At 54.5% G+C, this 19,537-nt stretch overlaps 7 protein-coding genes across 7 annotated transcripts; 4 read left to right on the forward strand and 3 right to left on the reverse strand.

Annotated features, from left to right (window-relative positions):
- Nucleotides 1–228: 228 nt before the first annotated feature.
- On the forward strand, nt 229–810 carry COL26b_012305 (uncharacterized protein; the record flags this gene model as incomplete). Its single annotated transcript, XM_053184950.1, has 1 exon — nt 229–810. The coding sequence occupies one exon, from the start codon at nt 229–231 to the stop codon at nt 808–810; it is 582 nt and encodes a 193-aa protein (XP_053031089.1).
- A 1,070-nt stretch (nt 811–1,880) lies between these two features.
- Nucleotides 1,881–2,836, forward strand: COL26b_012306 (uncharacterized protein; the record flags this gene model as incomplete). Its single annotated transcript, XM_053184951.1, has 3 exons — nt 1,881–2,310; nt 2,425–2,627; nt 2,693–2,836. 3 exons carry the CDS (start codon nt 1,881–1,883, stop codon nt 2,834–2,836), a joined length of 777 nt encoding a protein of 258 aa, XP_053031090.1.
- Nucleotides 2,837–3,914: 1,078 nt separating this feature from the next.
- On the forward strand, nt 3,915–5,591 carry COL26b_012307 (uncharacterized protein; the record flags this gene model as incomplete). Its single annotated transcript, XM_053184952.1, has 1 exon — nt 3,915–5,591. One exon carries the CDS (start codon nt 3,915–3,917, stop codon nt 5,589–5,591), a length of 1,677 nt encoding a protein of 558 aa, XP_053031091.1.
- A 106-nt stretch (nt 5,592–5,697) lies between these two features.
- On the reverse strand, nt 5,698–6,921 carry COL26b_012308 (uncharacterized protein; the record flags this gene model as incomplete). Its single annotated transcript, XM_053184953.1, has 1 exon — nt 5,698–6,921. The coding sequence occupies one exon, from the start codon at nt 6,919–6,921 to the stop codon at nt 5,698–5,700; it is 1,224 nt and encodes a 407-aa protein (XP_053031092.1).
- A 1,133-nt stretch (nt 6,922–8,054) lies between these two features.
- COL26b_012309 (uncharacterized protein) lies at nt 8,055–8,918 on the forward strand (the record flags this gene model as incomplete). Its single annotated transcript, XM_053184954.1, has 1 exon — nt 8,055–8,918. The coding sequence occupies one exon, from the start codon at nt 8,055–8,057 to the stop codon at nt 8,916–8,918; it is 864 nt and encodes a 287-aa protein (XP_053031093.1).
- Nucleotides 8,919–11,609: 2,691 nt separating this feature from the next.
- Nucleotides 11,610–12,623, reverse strand: COL26b_012310 (uncharacterized protein; the record flags this gene model as incomplete). The annotated part of the gene is made up of 1 exon (XM_053184955.1): nt 11,610–12,623. One exon carries the CDS (start codon nt 12,621–12,623, stop codon nt 11,610–11,612), a length of 1,014 nt encoding a protein of 337 aa, XP_053031094.1.
- A 3,530-nt stretch (nt 12,624–16,153) lies between these two features.
- Nucleotides 16,154–19,268, reverse strand: COL26b_012311 (uncharacterized protein; the record flags this gene model as incomplete). The annotated part of the gene is made up of 3 exons (XM_053184956.1): nt 16,154–17,382; nt 17,435–18,299; nt 18,486–19,268. The coding sequence occupies 3 exons, from the start codon at nt 19,266–19,268 to the stop codon at nt 16,154–16,156; spliced, it is 2,877 nt and encodes a 958-aa protein (XP_053031095.1).
- Between the last annotated feature and the right edge of the window lie 269 nt (nt 19,269–19,537).

The raw sequence follows: 19,537 nt of genomic DNA on the forward strand, positions 1-19,537 counted from the left end.
TCGCGACGAGGGTGATGTGTGAGTCACTCTCAAGTCTCCATTGGCAACTTCCTCATCGAGCCACACCAATCATCTGATGTGATAGCGCACCAAGCGGATATTCCCTAACGCCGATAACCACCCACTACGTGACGCACATCAACCTCAGCACGCAATCCCCTCGACAGCCAGCTTCACGAAAATATCGAACTTTCACACTTCCTCTCACTGAACCTCAGAATATCAGAGATGGCCGCGATACACACCTCCGTCCCGGACGGCCTCATTCCCCTCCTCGAATCCCACCTCCCACACTCTCTCCCCATCCTCCGGCGCTTGCAGTTCACACGCTTCCCCGGCGGCCAACGGCCCACGGCGCGCATCATCCTTGCCGCAGACGCCCCTATATCCTCCGTGCGGAACTTTGCAGCCGCGTACCTCGACTTCGGGAGCGGCATCGAGACCTCGCTCTTTATGTACTCCACCCTCGAAGACTCCTCCGTTTCCGCCGAGGACCGCGAGGTGTGCGAGGCGCAGATCGGTTTGGTGGTCGATGCCGTCAACGCCGTGGCGCGCGAGCAGCCCGAGCACAGGGGGTACCCGGGGCGGTGTCTGGTGGGCACGCTGGCGACGGCGGTGAAGGAGGCAATGGTGCGCCGCGGGGTGGGGATCGAGGCGCGGCAGGAGTATGAGTATGAGAAGTGGCTGTTCCGGGTGGAGGATGTGCGGGAGGTGGAAGTTGAGTTGCCGCCGGGGGCGAGGTGGGAGAGGGCGAAGGAGAGGGATTGTGAGATTGTTATTTCGAGGACGAGTATTCCGCGGCAGGTGTAAGCTTTATGTGGGAGATGGGGAGGGGACGAGCGTGCTGACTTTTTCAATAGGAAGACGTTGTTGACGTTTCCGAGTTTGGTGCTGAAGTTGAAGGATGGGACGCCTATTGCGTGGTCGTTCTTGGGTAGGTTGAAAGATCAGCATGTATGTTGGGGGTGACTGATACTGACTTTGGCTTTAGGGACTGATGCTTCTCTGTCGAGTCTTCACTGCGAAGTAATTTATCATGGCGTGTCTTAGACTAGGAAGTCACATTGCTAACAGTTTGTAGGAGCCTTATCGTAAGAGAGGTTATGCAAAGGCCCTTGCTGCTAAGTTGTTCAAGAGGAGCACGTTCGAGTATGGCCCGGACGGATGGTGTTCTGCGGATGTTGCGCCGGACAATTTGGGCAGTCGAGGGATTTGTAAGAGCTTAGGAGGACGGCATGGATGGAATGTCTCATGGTAAGTTTCTCTTCATTTTGAAATTCGCGTTCTTCTAATGCTGTGCACAGGAACCTGCTGGTGCTTGATGATGAGAAGTAAGCACGTTATCGTCTACATACACCCCTCAACTCCCCAGAGATTACAAATTTTTCCAAACAAAATTCTACCCGCATAGATAACTTCAAAAGACGCCGTATGATGTTTTTAGAAGTTGCGTAGTTTTCTACCACATTGGTCGAAAAAGGTCAAAACGTTGCTCAAACGTTGTGTTTGGCATTAACAAGTGAAACAAAATGACTAGAAATATTATTACTACGGTCTGCATTGGTGTAAAGCACTCAATTGGCATGGGTACAGAAATCGGTGTGATTTCTGATCATTCCGACATATCACAAAGTTTAAATACACACCGGAAACCGCGATATCATAGTTGATGATGTCGTCTTCATCGTCTCTGTTGCAGTCGATTCAGGAACCAGTAACCCGCCTCCACGACGCGCCCCACACCGGGGCGAGGAGGGGGACCGCTCACTCAAAAATCTTCACCTCACCAACAAGATCCCCATACAGCATTCCCACCCCTCAGCCAGAACTCACAGGACATATTTTTCTCATCTTTTGAAATACGAAAAAGAAGGAAAAAAATGTCAGGCTACAACCGCGACACCGTCGTAAACTGCCTCACGCGGCACTACGAGCTGCTCGTGCGGATGGGCTACATGGACGCCTCGGTGGTGCAGCTGCCGCCCTCGGGGACCGGCTGGAGCGACGCCGAGCTGCGCGTCGACGCGCTGCGGGCGATGGGCCGCTCGGAGACGGCGATCGACCTGCTGCGGCACATGCCGTACCTGCGCGAGAACGAGACGGCGGACCCCGTCGAGGTGTACACGGAGACGTTCCCACTGCGGTACCTGCGGGACGGGCGCTGGTTCGGCTCGGCGAGCGGGGAGGACTTTGCGACGACGGCGATGCTGGACTTGGGGTTCGCGCCGTTTGACGGGCCCGTGCCGGCGGGCATGGTCTCGTTGACGCATGCGGACGAGGGGATTTGGTGGCTGGTTGATACGGATGAGGGTTGGTCTCATTTCACTTTCTGTTTTCATCTTTACGCCTTTCTCTTTTTCTGTTCCTTTATATTCTGATGGTCTACGTTTGAATAGACCTGATGAGTTACTAACATTTACACAGGATGCATCTATCCCTACGGCACCGAGTTCGAGGGCGATGAGGATGCGCCCGAGGGAGAGCCGTGGAAGGCTGTCGAGGCCGTCCCGATTGAGACCTACTTTGACAACGTCTACGCGCAGGTGGGCAACTTGGACGTCGTCCCGGCGCCACGGTCGGGCAAGTGGGATGCGCGGGTTGTGGAGGAGCACACTGAGGAGGGACAGGTGAGTTTTGCAATTGAGCACCGAAAACACCATCTCTCGAAAACATGACTCTAACACTGCTCCAGCTGGTCAAGGGCTTGTACCATGAGTTTGGGTGGCCCGATGCATTCCGCAAGGAGGAGTTCGTGCAGGCCGTCGAGCAGAACCGCGCATCATTCCTGGAGGCAGGACTTGGAGACGATGATGAGGACGAGGAGATGGCTGGTTGAGGTGAGCATGAGACAGGCCCTGCTCTCATCACCACCAGAAGCGAACACTTTGAGAATCAATCACTTAGTGCACGGTCTTCGGGGATGGGATGAACCCGGTCTGCGCCGTCGGGCTGTTCAGAAATATTCGGGTTACTCCGCAAGACATGGCGGACAGGGAGACATCAATGACGATATCACGAATGAACATGAAAGACAAAAGCAAAAAGAAGATAGAGGATAGATATCGGATCGCGGAAGACGACCTCGGATGACGGATGTTGACGGTCGCTATCAAAGCGTGTTTATCACATCTTATTCGACCCTGTTCTCATCAATCATCAAGCGCACTGCCTCCCCCAAAACTCCACTCGTTGATGCCAAAATCCACGACGTTCCTGAAGAAAAGAGCCGACCGGCTGGCAAAAAGGGAGGTTGGGGTACATGCTACCCTTGCCGATCCCCAGAAAGGCCTCTCTTTGCGGGGCTCACTTTCTCTCTCTCGGTGAGCAATTGAAGCATTGTGTTTGGAGATTTAGTCATTTGCGCTGCTTCTTATCAACACCGCTCACCTCACTGGCTGCACAGCGTCAAGTCATCCACAATCACCATCCTGGATCTTGGCACCCCCGGGCTCCAAAAGTGAACGCCGACGATATCGGAGAGGGACCCCTCTTCGCTTAAGCAATGACATCGATCTCCACGAATCTGGCGTGCTCGCAGCGAGCTCTCCGCTGCCCGGGTGTGCCTTGATGCTTGAGTCAGGGATCCGGGCTTCTCCAACTCTTCTCAATTCTCCAACGTCAGTGGTCAATGGATTACACCGTCAACGTTGCCTCCATCAAGACCATCCCAGCGACAGACGGGGTCGTCTTGTGAGCGGGTCGTCGGGAAATTGTCGTCAACGAGAGGGGAAACACGAAGCGGCGCAACGCGGAAGAGGAAACGAAAGACCGAAAAAAAAATGCTCTTAAAGATCGGCGGCATCCGGTGCTGCGCATCGGTGTTGCTATGTTCCTCCCTCTTCACCTCCTTCATCCACGGTGAAGAAGTACAGTCGAGACATCACGGAGACGAGGGGTCGACCCAGTCAGTCATCATGAAGTTTTCCTCGTCGCTCCTCGCGGCGTCGCAGGTCGTCCTGTCCCCGGCCGCCGCCGCCGCCTACAACCCGGTCACCCTCAAGGACTACGGCACCTTCGCCGGCACCGTCGTCAACTCGACCTTCAGCGGCCGCGCGCTCCCCGCGCCCGTCGACGCCTGGCTCGGCATGGACTACGCGACGCAGCCCGCCGGGCCCGAGAGCCGCTTCAAGCCCGTCTCCTGGCCCGCCGCCTTCAACGGCACCAAGCAGGCCACCGCCTTCGGCAAGACGTGCGTCCAGGACCCGACCTCCACCGACGTGAGCACCCAGGACGAGGCCTGCCTCAACTTCAACGTCTTCCGCACCCGCGGTGTCCCGTTGGACCAGAAGACTCCCGTCCTCGTCTGGATCCACGGCGGCGCCTTCGTGGCCGGCAGCTACAAGTCCTTCGACGGCGCCGCCTTCGCCGCGTCCTCCAAGGAACCCATCACCGTCGTCAACTTCCACTACCGCCTCAACTCCCTCGGCTTCCTGCCGTCGGCCCTCTTCGAGGAGGAGGGCCTGCTGAACCTCGGCGTGCTCGACCAGCGCCTGTTCCTGCAGTTCGTGCAGAAGCACATCTCCGCCTTCGGCGGCGACCCCGAGGCCGTCACCATCGGCGGCCGCTCCGCCGGAGGGCACTCCGTCGGCATCCACTACTTCCACAATTACGACGCCGACGCCGGCAAGCCGCTCTTCGCCCGCGCCATCCACCAGTCCGGCTCCGTCACCGCCCGCGCGTTCCCCAACGCCACCTACCCCCTCTACGTCAAGCAGTTCGAGACCTACATGGCCTACCTCGGCTGCCCGACGGACGGCGCCGACAACGCCGCCGCCCTGTCCTGCCTGCGCGCCGCCGACATCGACGCCATCCGCAACATCAGCACCCAGCTGTACAACGACTACGACCCGGCGCTCACCTGGCCCTTCCAGCCGACGCAGGGCGGGCCCCTCCTCGAGAAGTTCGGCTCGCAGTCCGGCTACGATGGCACCTTCTTCCACGTCCCGACCATCACCTCCAACGTCAACGACGAGGCAAAGTACTACATGGCCGGCGACAAGGAGACGAACGAGGAGTTCGTCGACTACATGCACAACACGTCACCCGCGCTCAACGAGACCGACCTCGCGCTGCTGCAGGAGCTCTACCCGGACCCGGCCACGCACCCCGACTCGCCCTTCGCCAACTCGCCCAACAGTACGCAGTACAACCGCCTCTCGGCCGCGTGGAGCGACTACGCGTACATCTGCCCCGGCCAGGAGACGGCGTACCGCGCATCGCTCGCCGACGTGCCGACCTGGAAGCTGCGCTTCAACACGAACAACTCGTGGCCCGCGTGGCGCGGCATCCCGCACACGGCGGATACGAAGTACACCTGGGACGAGCCCGTCGTGCAGTACCCCGAGATCAGCCACGTCTACCACGGCTACCTGTCCAGCTTCGTGCTGTCGGGCGACCCGAACACGCACAGGTACCCTGGTAGTCCGGAGTGGCCCAGCTACAAGCCCACCGGGTACGGTCTGGAGTCGGAGCCGGCGCTGCAGCTTGTTGTTGAGCCGAACAACGGCACGAGGGTCGAGGAGGATGTTATTCGCAGGGAGGCGTGTCTTTACTGGAGAGAGCCGGAGAGGGCTCCCCGGTTGAACAAGTAGGTTAATTCACTGTAGATATTATTGGGTACGAAAGGAGCCCTGGTACAGAATCGAATAATGAACAATTCCTACACATCCCGACGAAATTTAGGATGATGCGACATCTTTATGCTCGGATCTCCCAATCGACATCATCACCCAGCCACTTCTCCTTCCACTCATCCGCTAGATTCTCATACTTTTGCTTCTCATCCTCCCGGCCCAGCTTCTCGTACAACATCGACAGCCAGATATACCGCCACTTCGCCGTAATCATCAAGTCCTCCTCACGAAGCACCTCCAAACTCTCCTCTGTAAGCTGGATCGCCTCCTCCGTCTTGTTGTCGTACGAAGCATACTGCGACTTCGTCTCCAGCTCGTGCAGCCTCTTCCTGTTCGCATCCGACGCCGCCACCTCTTCCTCCGGCGCGGTGCAAAGCTTACACCCGCACTCGAACCCCCAGTCCTTCTCCAGGTTCCGCCGGCGGCGCTGTCTTGCTAACTCGACCGGCAAGTAGCTGATGGTAATCTCCTCGCCCTGCGCGATGCCCTGCTCGCCCGCGACGACGGTGCCGGACAGCCCGTCGGTGGGCAGGCGCATGTACGCGTTGGGGCGGCAGTCGTGGTTGATGCGCGCGATGCGCGGGAGGACGGCCATGTTGGGCATGCGCAGCTTGATGGTCAAGCTGTTCGCGTTAAGAGTGTCGAAGACGAGGTTGCCCCTGGCGGTCGGCAGGCGGTGGAGGTCGGCGATGACGGCGGGGGAGGGCAGCTGCGCCATGCTGGCGTTGAGCAGCGTGTAACCGTCGGGCTGCGTCATCCAGCGCTGAATGTTCTTGTCCATGATGAGGGTGGCCTCGTCGGTGAGGATGACCTCGTGCGCGGCGATGGGGCGCGTGGCGACGAGGCCCTTGCCCTTGCCCTCGATGTCGACGACCTCGTACGGCTTGGGAGTGGTCGATCGGGAGAAGTGTGTCTGGCTGGTGGTCTTGGGGAGGATGGTGCGGTTGTTGGCAACGCACTCGAGGATGCTGGCGTCCATGACGCGCTGCTTGGCGATGATGCTGATGCCGTTGGGGCCGTACTGCGTGTCGGTGTAGACGCAGTATTTGGAGGCCGGGTCGGCGACGAAGCCTTTGCAGACCGGCTTGTGCGACCAGACGACCTGCTGCGGTGTGTGGTTGATAGCGAGCCCGGGAGCCTCCAGCGGGCAGATGGACGGGAACAGGTCTGGTGTTGCGGCGCCATCGGGGCCGACGGGGTGCCAGCCCACGAGATCCTCGACCAAGATGAAGGCCTTGAGGATGTGGGCCTTGAAGTCGAGAGCCTTGGGCCATATTTGGCCTGCCATCGTGGGTGGATTGAAGGTACGAGTTTGATATCAACTGAATATTTGGGATTAGACGATGATGAGGGACGACGAGGAAGGGCCACGACGAGGAAGGACGGCGAAAGGTCAGCGCGCGCGTCCCATGACCGTGGTTGAATTGATTCTGCCAACCCTTTTGGCCTGTTTGTCCTCCAAAGTTATACATGAGGAAAAAAAAAGATTTAAACTCGAGATAATCGATATTGCGAACCCTTTCGACCCTCAGATCAAGCCCCTCAAGTACTCATTTTCAAATGGAGAAGGCTCTTTCTGGGGCATTAACCTGTCTACCCAGAGAACCGAATATTTCTTTCGTAAAGCAAGAATGTTGAATTGGTATAGACAGTCGAACGAAACCTAAAGATCGTTCATATTAGAGTACTATCATCGCCAGCCTGATAATTCGCAATCCATCGACATGTCAAAATTGTGAAGACTGTATAAATCCAGACGCGCTTTATGCACACATTGTGACTGACTCGGCCTTCAACTTTGCCATTGACCATATTCACAGGGAAGTTTGAGCCAGAAATGACAATTGCAATTGAAAAAGCCGTTTACATGAAATATTGAATGAGCCAAAGGAAAACGCCACCTTCAATACCGAGTCTCTGGTCCTGTACAGCCAATGCAGCCTTCATCCAGCTCATTAACGGTCAGCCCCTCGATAAGACAGTGAGGGGCACCCTGAGATCGTCACTGAAGGAGGGGTGATGTCACCACACCTGAACCCAGTGAGACATGCAGGTATACTCATCTTGTCGATTTTCTCCCCATTGACTCAATCGCATTGATATCTCGATGCTTTCTCTTGAGACTCACTCACTCGAGGCTCACACAGATGAAGCCTCCCACTTCCCTTCACTCATCACATTTCAGTAGCAGCTAGATGGGCTTATTTGCGGGTCTCCGAATCATCCCCGAGCTCGGGAGGGGCTCTCAGAACGGAACTGGTGCCCCGCGGCCGTTTTTAGTGTTTGACTCATTCTTTCAGGAGAGAAAACTCATTGGAGGCGGCTGAGATTTTGCATTGCGATCACAGGAACTTCCCTCTCACCTCTCAACCTAATCCAACCACAAACACCTCTTCAACCCCCTCCCGACCATCATTCAACATGGCCTCCGCCAAGCACGACCACATCTTCACGCTGTCCTGCCCGGACAAGTCCGGCATCGTGCACGCCGTGACCGGAGTGTTCGCGGCGCAGAAGCTCAACATCCTGGACCTCCAGCAGTTCTCCGACCCCGTCTCGGAGAAGTTCTTCATGCGCGTGCACTTTGGCCCGACCGAGACGGAGTCGACGGAGCACCTCACGGCCCCGTTCGACGCCCTCGCCGCCGAGCTGCAGCTGGACTGGTACCGCATCCGCCCCGTCGCCCGCAAGCTGCGCACCCTCATCATGGTCTCCAAGATCGGCCACTGCCTCAACGACCTGCTCTTCCGCGCAAAGTCCGGCCAGCTGCCCATCGACGTGCCCCTCATCGTCTCCAACCACCCGGACTACCAGACCCTCGCCGGCAACTACGGCATCGACTTCCACCACCTGCCCGTCACCAAGGACACCAAGGCCGCGCAGGAGGAGGCCATCCTCAAGCTCGTCAAGGACAACGACATTGAGCTGATTGTCCTCGCGCGCTACATGCAGGTCCTCTCGCCCAAGCTGTGCGAGGCCATGTCCGGCAAGATAATCAACATCCACCACTCCTTCCTGCCGTCCTTCAAGGGCGCGAAGCCGTACCACCAGGCCTACGACCGCGGCGTCAAGATCATCGGCGCCACGGCCCACTTCGTCACTGCCGACCTGGACGAGGGCCCCATCATCGAGCAGCGCATCGCCAGGGTCGACCACGGCATGAGCCCGAAGGACCTCGTCGAGGAGGGCTCCAACATTGAGAGCCAGGTTTTGGCGGCCGCTGTCAAGTGGACTGCCGAGGGCCGCGTGTTCCTCAACAAGACCAAGACTGTTGTTTTCAACTAAGCTGGATATCCGGGGCGCATAGGGTTATAATGAAAAATAAAAGTTTGGCATTGTCTTTTTGGCGCTCATTCTATGTCTCTCGGCTTCTGCGGTGATTGATCCCCTTTCTCATGACTTGTCGGCTGCTCTCTAAGGCTCGGCGAGACATCTCCGGCGGGCATCTCGTACACCATGTTCTCTACCTCCAGCTCATCCCGGTGCGATGGCGAATGCAGCTCCGCCAGCACCTGCAGTTCTCGTTTCGCTGTGTCAGGGTGTAGCTCAGCTATCGGGATACCGTCTCCGTCCAACTCTGGCTTTCCTCCGAGCGCATGGTACTCATCTCCGGACTGAGCAGCGGCATTTTGTTCATCTTCTTGTTGTCGACGGCGCTTGAAATACCACCACCCTCCGCCGATTGCCCCGCAGATCCCGGCGACGGCCCCGGCGACGATCCCAGCCGTTTTGCTGCCGCCAATTCCCCCGTCGTCCGAAGTGTTATCAAGTGCCGTCCACGATCCCCGCCACGTATCTGCGAAATACTCGGCAGGGTTCGAGCTAAGCATTTCGGCATCGTCATCTACAGCCACTCTCTGCCCCACCTTTGGCCCTGGTGCCTGCGCCATGTAGAACCTCTTTCTGTCGTAATTGTAGCCAATAAAGGCACCTTGTAAGAAAGCTCTTCCAAGAGAAATGGGGTAACTACTGTCCATGGTCATTCCAGGTACCATGTTCAACGGCTTGCAAGGCCAGTACCGCATGTCGGCGCTTGAACCGTTCCTCTCGGGAGAGACACTGAGATGGAGTAGTTTGAAAGGGATCTTGACGGTGAGGTTCTCCGCTGATATGTCAGAAAAGACGAAACTCATGTACGCTGGAGAGTTGACGATTTTGTTGACGCGCTCCGACTCGCCGGTCTCGTTCCAAATATACAAGCTCAGGTCGTTGTGAAAGTAGACCGGCAAGTACGCAGCCGCAGCAGCGCACACGCTTGGCGGCAGGTACAGGTATGGAAAGGCAGCGTCCGGATTGACCATGAGGGAGCCGGAGGGGCCACTGAATCTTTTTACTATGTCCTGCTGGATGTCGGTGATATTGTTCGCATCCCATACGCTGCCCAGTTGCTGGCCAGACGGGAACGGGGAACCCCCGTATTCGACCCCCAGGGCAATGTCAATGAGAAAGACGAGTGGAAAGGCGCTGTATGGGGACAGCCTGAAGGTCGCAACTCTTCCCAATGCACGAATCTTTTCGTATCCGCCAAAAGACAAAGAGATTGCTTGGCTCAGCAGGTTGCTGCCTAGGTGCATGAACCATGAATTCGATGTAATGGACTTGTTCTTGACGAGTTGGTCGGTGATTCCGAGAGGAAACCCTTCGTCGACCCGATGCCTTTCGTAGCTTTCGCCGATGCCTCTTCCCAGGCCGAGGATGCCTACAGGAGGGTTGGAAGTGACATTGATGTAGCTGTTGCTCCATTCATTCACCTCTACAATAGTCATGTTGAAAAGTGTAGAATAACCTTCGAGTGATTCGTCTTCCAGGTAGAGGTCTAATAGGTTGAACCACATCGATGTCCTATAGCCCCAGCTCGCGTACTCTGTCGGCCAGTAGTTCAGTACGTCAATCTCGGAGCCCCTTGTGGTGTAACTGACGGCGTCATTCTTCGAAAGGCTTCCCCGAAAGTTGCCACCAGCGTCTACTGACAACATCTGAGAAGGTGAGTTCCCCGAGGGCCACACACGTGCGCGGTATTCCATTTCGCCATCGACGAATTGGTCGACTGGAAAATAACCACTTAATCTCGCCGTGTTCCATGGCCCATCTACATCACTGCTTGCAGCGCTCCCTTGACCCATCAAAAAGAGCGTCGCAGCGGATGCCCAAGCTGCACTGAACACCAGATGTAATATTCGCATCGTTCGTGGTACGCGGTGTGAGATAGGGTGGGAGATTTGGACGTAAAGAAGCGTTGCTTGGGAGTCGCAGACGGCGGAGGTATGCTCGTGGTGTTGGGCCGAATGAACTGGAATCTCAGACCAAAAGGAGTCGGAAGGAGGAGATCAGGAGAGACATCCCGTCAAAACAGACGCGGGACTCGAGAGCGGAAATTTTAAGAACTGTGCCGCAATATTTTTCCACGGGGGAGATTAGGAGGAGAGCCGATTTGCAGTTTGCAAGGTTGAGGTTCCGGGATCGCGATGTTTGCTGGCTCCAACAGCACCAACGGTTGGACAAGAACCCCGGAACCAGTCCCGACAGTCTGGACGAGCTCGCTCCACTTCCTCGTCTCAGAGGTCTAATCTGAATCTGGGTAGCCGAATAAGAAAATGCATGCCGCTCGTAGCTTGTCCTATGGGGAGTAGCGGCCGTATGCTTGAAAAGCGGTCAGGTGCTGGCTTGGCAAAACAAGACGGAGCTGTACTCGGCGCGGCTTATCTCATCTTGGATTCGGTCTCTCCAAACGAGATAGTGATTGCGCATTGGATAGTAACATGCTCAATAAAAGCCGACTCGATGGAAACTTTATGTTCCTGGGTCTGGTGTTATCAAGTAACCAGTACTAGGTACCTATCTTATGAACATAGCGACCTGAACTCGACGCCATAACAAGGCTGTTCCAGCTCGGTCGCAGACTTCATGTTACCGCACAATAAAATGTCGCTCGAGTTTCCTGAAAATCGAAGTGGTTCAACCTTTCCGCCCCGTCGTTTATTTCAACAGAAGACCATCTCCAGAGCCCAGCTCCACAAACTCATAATCGGGAGCTTTGTCCCCTAGCTGCTCTTCCTCAGCTTCGACAGCTTCTTTGAGGGTATATCGCGTCCTCACGAGAAGAGGTGCAATAAGACCGCCGCCCGTCTTAACTTCGTCATGCGTCGCTATCCAATATTTTGCACCAGTCTCTCCGACGGCCTTGATACCATTCAATGCTCCCAGATTCAGCTGTTTCGTCATCCAGATGCGAACGTCGTGAAGACCGTGAAGTAAGGCTAACGTAGAGAACCCCGACTCACGAACGGAAGTCAAATCTGAAGCTTGGATGCCGTGTGGTGAGTAGAGTATTGTTTCTGGGTTGCCAAGGTCGAAGGCAATCATGACGGCCGAGTGGTAATAGAGTGCATTGCCTGCGGTAACGACGCGGCCGATACCCAGCCAAGATGGCAAACCAGCGACGCTAAGAGTTGACCTCCACTCCTCGGTTGATGAAGAAAATGCTGGGGTTGTTGTAACTGAATCGAAATGATTCCACGACCGGATCAGATCGGCTGCTTTGTCGGTCGCAAATACCGGTGTAGATTTGGGTAGCTCCTCTAGTGTCGCCTGATGGCAGTGGTCCGTAAATTCGTGGGAAATGGTGACTACATCGATGTAAGATTTCTCAGCATCATCTGATCCATCAGATTCGTTTTCGAGGCTGGCAAGCAGTGAGTTCAGCTCGGCCATGGTCTTAACACTGGGCTCGACGAGATGCCATTGTGTCGAGAACCAAGACGCCACATCGGACTGAGGACCCTGCAGCCAAGGGTCGAGAAGTATGTTGAAGCGCTTCCGTCCATCGGGGGCTGACTCGGGGTCAGGATGCGGGAGTTGAATGAGCCATGTGGTATCGGCGTTGAGGTGAATGAGGACGGGCCGATCGTTCTTGAGGGCCTCGGCCCAGGCCGCTCGATCGCTGACCTTCAGTATTTGAGGCGTTGACGACGAGCGGTTGTCAATAGCCATGATTGTTGCTTCCTTATTATTTTGCTCTCACTCACTCGATGACTTTCACGATCAGCAATCTCTCATGCTGCTTAGATGTTGATAGACTGGAAGTAGCGAATGAAGTCGATCTCGGACGGAGGGGTCCGAAAGTCTGTGACGTCGTCCAAACTCGCGTAAGCGCTGCACAGCCGCCCGTCGCATCCTGGCCCTTGCCACGCCGTCTTCAACTCCAGCTGCGGGGTTAGCGCAACGTGGTTATGACCATTGTCCTCAGAACTCCACCAAAGCATCAACGAAAGAAAAAAAATCAATTATGCGCCGACGTTAGATACTAACAAGGTACTAAGACTAGTGAATGTAAATGAGCTTCTTCGCTTACTGGACGGACAGTGATGCTGATAGACGAGATCCTTCAAACCCCCAAACAGACACTTTACACCGAAAGAAAATCAGTACAAGCAAGCGTCCTGACGTCTGGTTGAAGATTGTTGCATCCTTGTTAATTGCCATTGTGATTGCGGCAAAGTCTTTGTCGGGTCTAAATTTGCGAATAACCTCACTTGAGCTGGAGTTTCAAATGGCTGATTGATGCATTGTCCGATGTGGCGCACATATGGCAAAACCCAGCCAACGAACCTGTCTGCAGTTCTTTGCACTCGGCAGTACATGGCAGCAATGTGCTTTGTGCCTGTCGCGTTCGACGCGGCGCACTTCAAGGTTATTTGGTTGCCAATCGGGAAGACCAGAAATGATGCATCATTTCCTCGGGCGACTGTGGCTTGGTGGCTAAGCTGACCACCCAATTGCAGCGTCCAATCATGTCAAAATATATTGCCTTGGCTCGTCCTGCCTAGGCGGCGTTAGATGCCGAGAACCTGTGCCATGAGTGAGACAAAAAGAGTTGGCAGACGCAGCCCTGTAACGCACCCGTCCACCGTGCACATCGGATTTGAGACCGACATGATCGCCAGATTCTTTCCCCAATGAAGCATAAGTTGAACATAACCTCTTCCTATAGAAAAAGACTTCCGTCCGCACATTCAAGCAATACCAGAGTGGAAATCCTGTCTATTGTGGGATCGAAGCTCTGTTACGAGTCTTACACAAACGCACGATGAAGCTACATTCTTTCTCTTTCTCTATTCTCATCGCCGTTCAAGCAGCTGCAGCTGCAGAACGGTTTTGGACTGGAAGGGGACTTGACATGGGACCGTTCGGGAACGACCGGTCCTTTAACAATAATCAGTCAGATGAGATCTACCGGGAAGCCATTACCAACCCGAAAGCTATGCGATCCGTTAAGTTCATCCCATTCCCAGGTCTCATAAGCCCCAAGGTCTACGGAAAAGACCCGTACTGGACTTGGAGTAAGTAGCACTGAGAGGTGAACACGAAGGTAATACTGAAGAAGCCAGCAGGAGTTAACGTGACGGAGTTCGCCTTTCCCTCGGGAATCAACGTTACTGATGCGGCAAGTGGGGTCGAGCAACCCGTCGAAAATCCTTCCTACGTCAGCACAACCTGGGACTTTGCGTGGTCCAGTGGTGGGAATATCTCGCAGGCCTTGGGCAACTCAACAGGCCCGCTTTGCATGTCCATATTGAACATCGTGGCATACCCAGCAAACGTCACCAACATTTACACGGATGAAATGCCAACAGCACTGATTGCACGCCAATATTGGGAGAAGCATGCGTACGGGCAATGCTCAGAGAAGGCAGCAACTTCAGCAGAGGAATGAGATGCAACTCGCCAAGGACGTTGTGGGGCACGCTTCCCGAGTGCAACAATACCCTCGGATATACCGTGAGAGAACGCCTAGATGACAAGCTGTTCAACCGCACCTTTGGCGGCGGCATCGCAACAGCAAACCTCAACCCGGATCCGTTCAACTCGCCAAATGCCAATTCGTCAGCTGAACGCAACAGAACCTTTGGCATAACTAGTGGGAAGGCATTCATGGGCCTTCATAGCGGAGTGATCCCTGGGGCTAATGCCACGGATATATACTTGGCCGCTGCGAATTCTCTTCAACTTCTCATGATCAGTCATGGATTCGGAGACAGAAGTCTTGGAGAAACGCAGCTTCATTGTATGAGGGTGAACACTACCCAGCTGCCAGTGGACGAGGACGAAAACGGAGGGGGGCAAGAGAATGACACTGGGCGTATGCAGTATCACGTATCTTGGACCTTGATGATTGTGGTATTGACTGTACTGCTGGCTAGGTCTACTTGAGGCTGTATTGGGAAAGACTCATTTCTCTTTAACCTAGCGGAAAAGAAAGCCTTTTGGGTGCCAGAAGTCCACGGTGCTAGTGATGTATTCATGGGTGTCCAAGGTCAGTCGTTCATCTTGAATACGCACAGCTTGAAACTTTGACTTGTTGAATAGTAATCTTTTCTTCTGTGGTCCTATCTTCCTGAGCACTGTGCTTTCTCTGTCTTGGCGTACTGGTGTACAGTTTAAAGGACGCAGTCGGTTATCCTTCTAAAGGGGTGTTCATCTCTTGATACCTCTGCCCCGGAGGAAAGCCCCGCATAGCATCTGCACGATCTTTCCAAGCCTTTCTCAATTCTTCCGGAGACCGTGCTTCTTCGATACCGATGTTGTTGACGCAGAAGTCAATCCAGAATGAGTGATCCGGGCTTCTCTGACCGGCATACTCTCCAACGGTATCCAAGGCCTCGAGGACATCCCCTCGCAGGTCATTCACGTACTTGTTCACCTGCGAGACGATATTTCCGATGGTCACGCCGGCATTCGAGGTTGCGCGGATAACAAGTGGTTCTGGTGGTCGATACGGCATTCGGTCGCAGCATTCGCAAGGGACCTCGGTGTCATCTTCCGGGCGATCTACCGTGTGAAGGTCTTCCCATGCATCGCGACTGCCATAATGGTCGAGAATGTCGATTGAAGCCTTCAACGAGGATACGGGAGGATTGGTGTACAACTCGCTGGCAATTGGGTGTAGCGAGGAAGTACCCTCTCCAGCCTGGGTTTGGTACGGGTCCTGTTCAGAGTCCGCATCCGTTGGGTCACGGAGCACTTTGATCTCATAGAGCGGAGCAAAAGCAGGCCATCGGAACCGATTGAACCCCAAGTTGAGAGAAATTGGCCGAGGATTCCGGCGGTCGATGAATGTCTCCAATGGGGGATACAACGGCGCGACCAACGATGTGGGCTCGATAGAAGGGTCTTGCATTATGACAATGTAGGAACGAGTTCATGGCAAGACACCGATGGTAAAGGGAGGATGAAAATTTCGCTGCGAGGCCTCCGAAAAGTTCCTTCCTTTGATTTAGGCACTGATTGCTTGGCAACACTTATTACCCCGGTCCGGTCCTTGTGATGGCCTATGCCACCAACAGTCTCATGGGTGTGTCTCTGCCTCTCTACCTAAGCTCCCCGAAAAATGTGAAGTCTTGCCAACGGTACGACTGCGCTGCCTGCGGAGTAGAGTCATGAACAAAACTGGTGTCATCGTTCAAATGCTCCAAAGCTGACTTCCAATGCCTTGCTAACAAGCTTCCACGTGAAAAATAAAACTAAGCATACCGCAACCTTTCCTGCCCCCATGTCGGCTGCAAGTCTTTAGAGTTGAAGTGAACGTCCAAGGAGCTGGCCCGAGCCTCTGTGATATTCCAATCGATTCCAACGCTGGTCCCGTTCGAAGATTGCGCCCAGACCAGGACCCCAATCACATTATCCCCGTTGAAGTTCAGGATGCCGGGGTGGATCGGGAATCTGGTAGCCGAGTTGACGTACGGTGAGAAGCGACCGTACTGGTACCCATTGACGAACAGCAGGGCTCGCGTCGTGCTGTTGCCTCCAGGAGTACTCAGCTCAAATTGGACCGAAAGATCAACTTCAGCGGGTATGCTCAATGGCACAGTCGTGCGGTAGAAACGGATCGTGGCGTTTTCAAAACCTTCCGATGGAGACGCCGTCGGCCAATTCGAGTCGTCGAAGCCTGGAAGATGCCAGCCAAGCCGTTCAGCAGTCCACCCGCCCTCGTTGTAAGCTCCGCGGACGAGATCAATAATCTTGCCTTCTGAACGACCGGCAGTTCCAGTTAGCTTCCAAGAGTCGAAGCCCTCGGAGCCAATCAGCGTTGCGTTGAGAATCCCTCGAATTGACAAGGCTCCACCAGCTCCTTGATCGTGACCTGAGTTGTCTTGTATGACAGTGAGCACATTGGTTGTGTTCTGCAACAATGTGTCTGCTGGGAAGTCTAGAAGTAGTATTCCGGAGGCCACCTTTGTGCCTGGACTTCCTGGGAATGCCTCCAAGAACCGGCCGTTCAAGTACACTGAAAAGCCGAAGGCTTGACCACCGTAAAGAGTAAGCGATACGCCATCGGCACGGCCAGTAAATCTGCCGCGATAAATGAAGGAACCAGTATGGAATCCATAGTCATCAGCGTAGAGGTACGGAATGGTAGCATCGTTCTTTGAGTTCTTTGTGGTTTGATGATCGGCATTGACCCAGGCTACCCCGTCATCGGAATAGTCGACAAGGACTTCGGGCAGAGAATCTTGAACTTTCCAGGGGCCCAGGCTCGGTAGCTCTATATTCGGTGGTCCCGAAATTCTCCCAATGAGACTGCCGTGTGGTGTTGGTTTCGTGTCGACTGGTTTGCCATTCCAAGTAACTTTCTTGACGTTGGAAGGGGCGAACACTTCAAGCTGAGCGTCGTCAACCGTGTCTCCGGTGATCGCGATCACATCTGAGCTGATTTGTGCTCCGCGGACGAGAGAAGGACCGTGTACCAGGACTTTTGGAGTTAGTCAAGTTTGGGTACCAATGTTCCAAGGGAAGAACCTTACCAGTCTGATTGACCGGCGTCAAAGGATCGTTAGTCAGAGTCGGTGCGAACATCGCATAGGCACCGGATCGATCAACCATGATAACCCTTGTGTCTCCAACGAAGGCGACACTAAGTCCAGGGCCCTGTGTGAACTTCAGTATGGTGCCGTGCTCGGTAACGTTGAACTGAACGTCTCTGCAACCGTCACAAGTCTGCAGCTTCCCCTGGTGAGAACAAGTAAAGCAAACCTCCCCTGACTCATCGGGGTGAACCCAAAGCACCAGCGTCGGCTTTTGGTCCACCACGGCGTAGGTGAATACTTCAGCTGTAGAGTAAAGAAGCTTGTCCCGACCAACTGGAAAATCTGTCACCAGGATCTTGGCAACATGGCCCTTCAGAGACGTCGCCGGCGCAATCTGTGGTACAGTGACGGGCCCAGCCGAAGTGTTGACGTGAAGCTGGAAGGTGACAGGCTCGTCGCTTTTCGAGTCCGTGTGTCGAACAACGTAGAATCTTGCATCTGTGTCTGGATTGTGAAGCTCAGTCGCAGAGACAGATGGGTTCGTTGTGTATTTGCTGCCGCTACCGATGCGGTCTGTCTTCGCCAGGTCCTGGGCAACCCTTGTGAAAAGCGCCAGGTTTTTGATCTCGTAGAAGCTATCCCTGAGAGACCGATCCTCAGCGATGGGTGCAGAATAGTCATAGCTGGTGCCGAGGAAAGGGACGCCAAGCCAGCCCCAACTTGTGCCTCCGTAGGTCATGTACAGGATGAAAGCCGTCATTCGCTGGTCAATGTTGTGGCGGTAGTAGAGGTTGCGAAAATCGGCACCGACTGTGTCTGCGCAGCCATCCGGATATCCAGCAATCGGGACCACTTTCCCGCCCTGGAATTCTGGGCTGAACATTGGACTGCTTGGTGAAGACCTTTGGAAGTCTGGTTGATAGTCTAGAAGAACCCAGTCTCCGGAGCTGCCGGAGCTACATTGATCTGGGTTGCAGCTCCAGCAAAGGGGCTGTCGGCGATGTTAGTACTTTTGTTCTTCAAAGATTTGCGCTGACTTGTGACTTACATAGGAATCGTAACCATGCACGTCGACGTTTCCGCCCGCACCAACTGTATCGTAGTCCGAAGCCCATGAAATGTATCCAGATATGTCATTGTGAGTAAGAGGAATCTCGATGCCGTTGTTGACTGCGACCGCCTTGAGATCTTCCATATAGTCAACAGAATTGTAATTCGGAATCTTCTCGTTCTGATTTGTCCACTGCTGGGGGTACTCATTCTCGATCTGAAAGTTGATGACAGTTCCGTTCTTGTGAATCTGGTACGGGGCGACCAACTCGGCTACAGATGACATGTAGCCGTTCCACGCATCAGTATAGCTCGTGCCGTTCGATCGAAGCTTTCCGTAAGCACCGGTCGTAATCCACAGCGGGAAACCTCCTGCGTTGAGCTCGCCGTTGATGTATGGACCAGGCCGAGGCGTGACGAAGATGCCATGTTTCTTGGAGTACTCCAAAAGAAGCCCGAGATCATGAGCACCACTGGAGAAGTCCAACTCCCCGTCCAGTGGCTCATGATAGCCCCAGTGTGAGTAGAACGACATTGAATTCATGCCCATGGCCTTCATCTTCTCGATGACGTCTTCCCATAGTTGTGGCACGGGAATTCGAAAGGGGTGCATCTCACCGCCGAAGAGAAACTTCCGCTGTCCATTGATGATAAAGCTGTAGTGATCCCATTGTACGGCATCGGTGTAGGTAGTTTGCTTGATCGGCCAGGTATCGTTGTCGGCTGCCTGGGAGCCCCCGAACAAGGAGAGCAAGCCCAGCGCGAAAATTGACAAATGCATTGTAACCAGGCTCGGAAGAATGATTTCGGATGACAACCGGGGATCATGAAGGCTCGAGGGAGCGTGATTAGAAGATGAGCCCTATATGGGGACTAATCTCTAGCTTCAGTCTTTCTGCAATGGGCATCCTAAATTTGATGTTACTCGGGTTATCATTACCGCGTCTCTACATATTTTCCGCGAAGTAACCTGTCATGTATGCGAATCAAGATCTAGTTTGTGTTCGTACTGAGTGATCGTTGTCTTTACATTGCTTAGACGCCACCATT

Source organism: Colletotrichum chrysophilum (assembly GCF_026319265.1).
Source record: "Colletotrichum chrysophilum strain AFK26 chromosome Unknown scaffold_171, whole genome shotgun sequence".
In the NCBI taxonomy this organism is placed as follows: domain Eukaryota; kingdom Fungi; phylum Ascomycota; class Sordariomycetes; order Glomerellales; family Glomerellaceae; genus Colletotrichum; species Colletotrichum chrysophilum.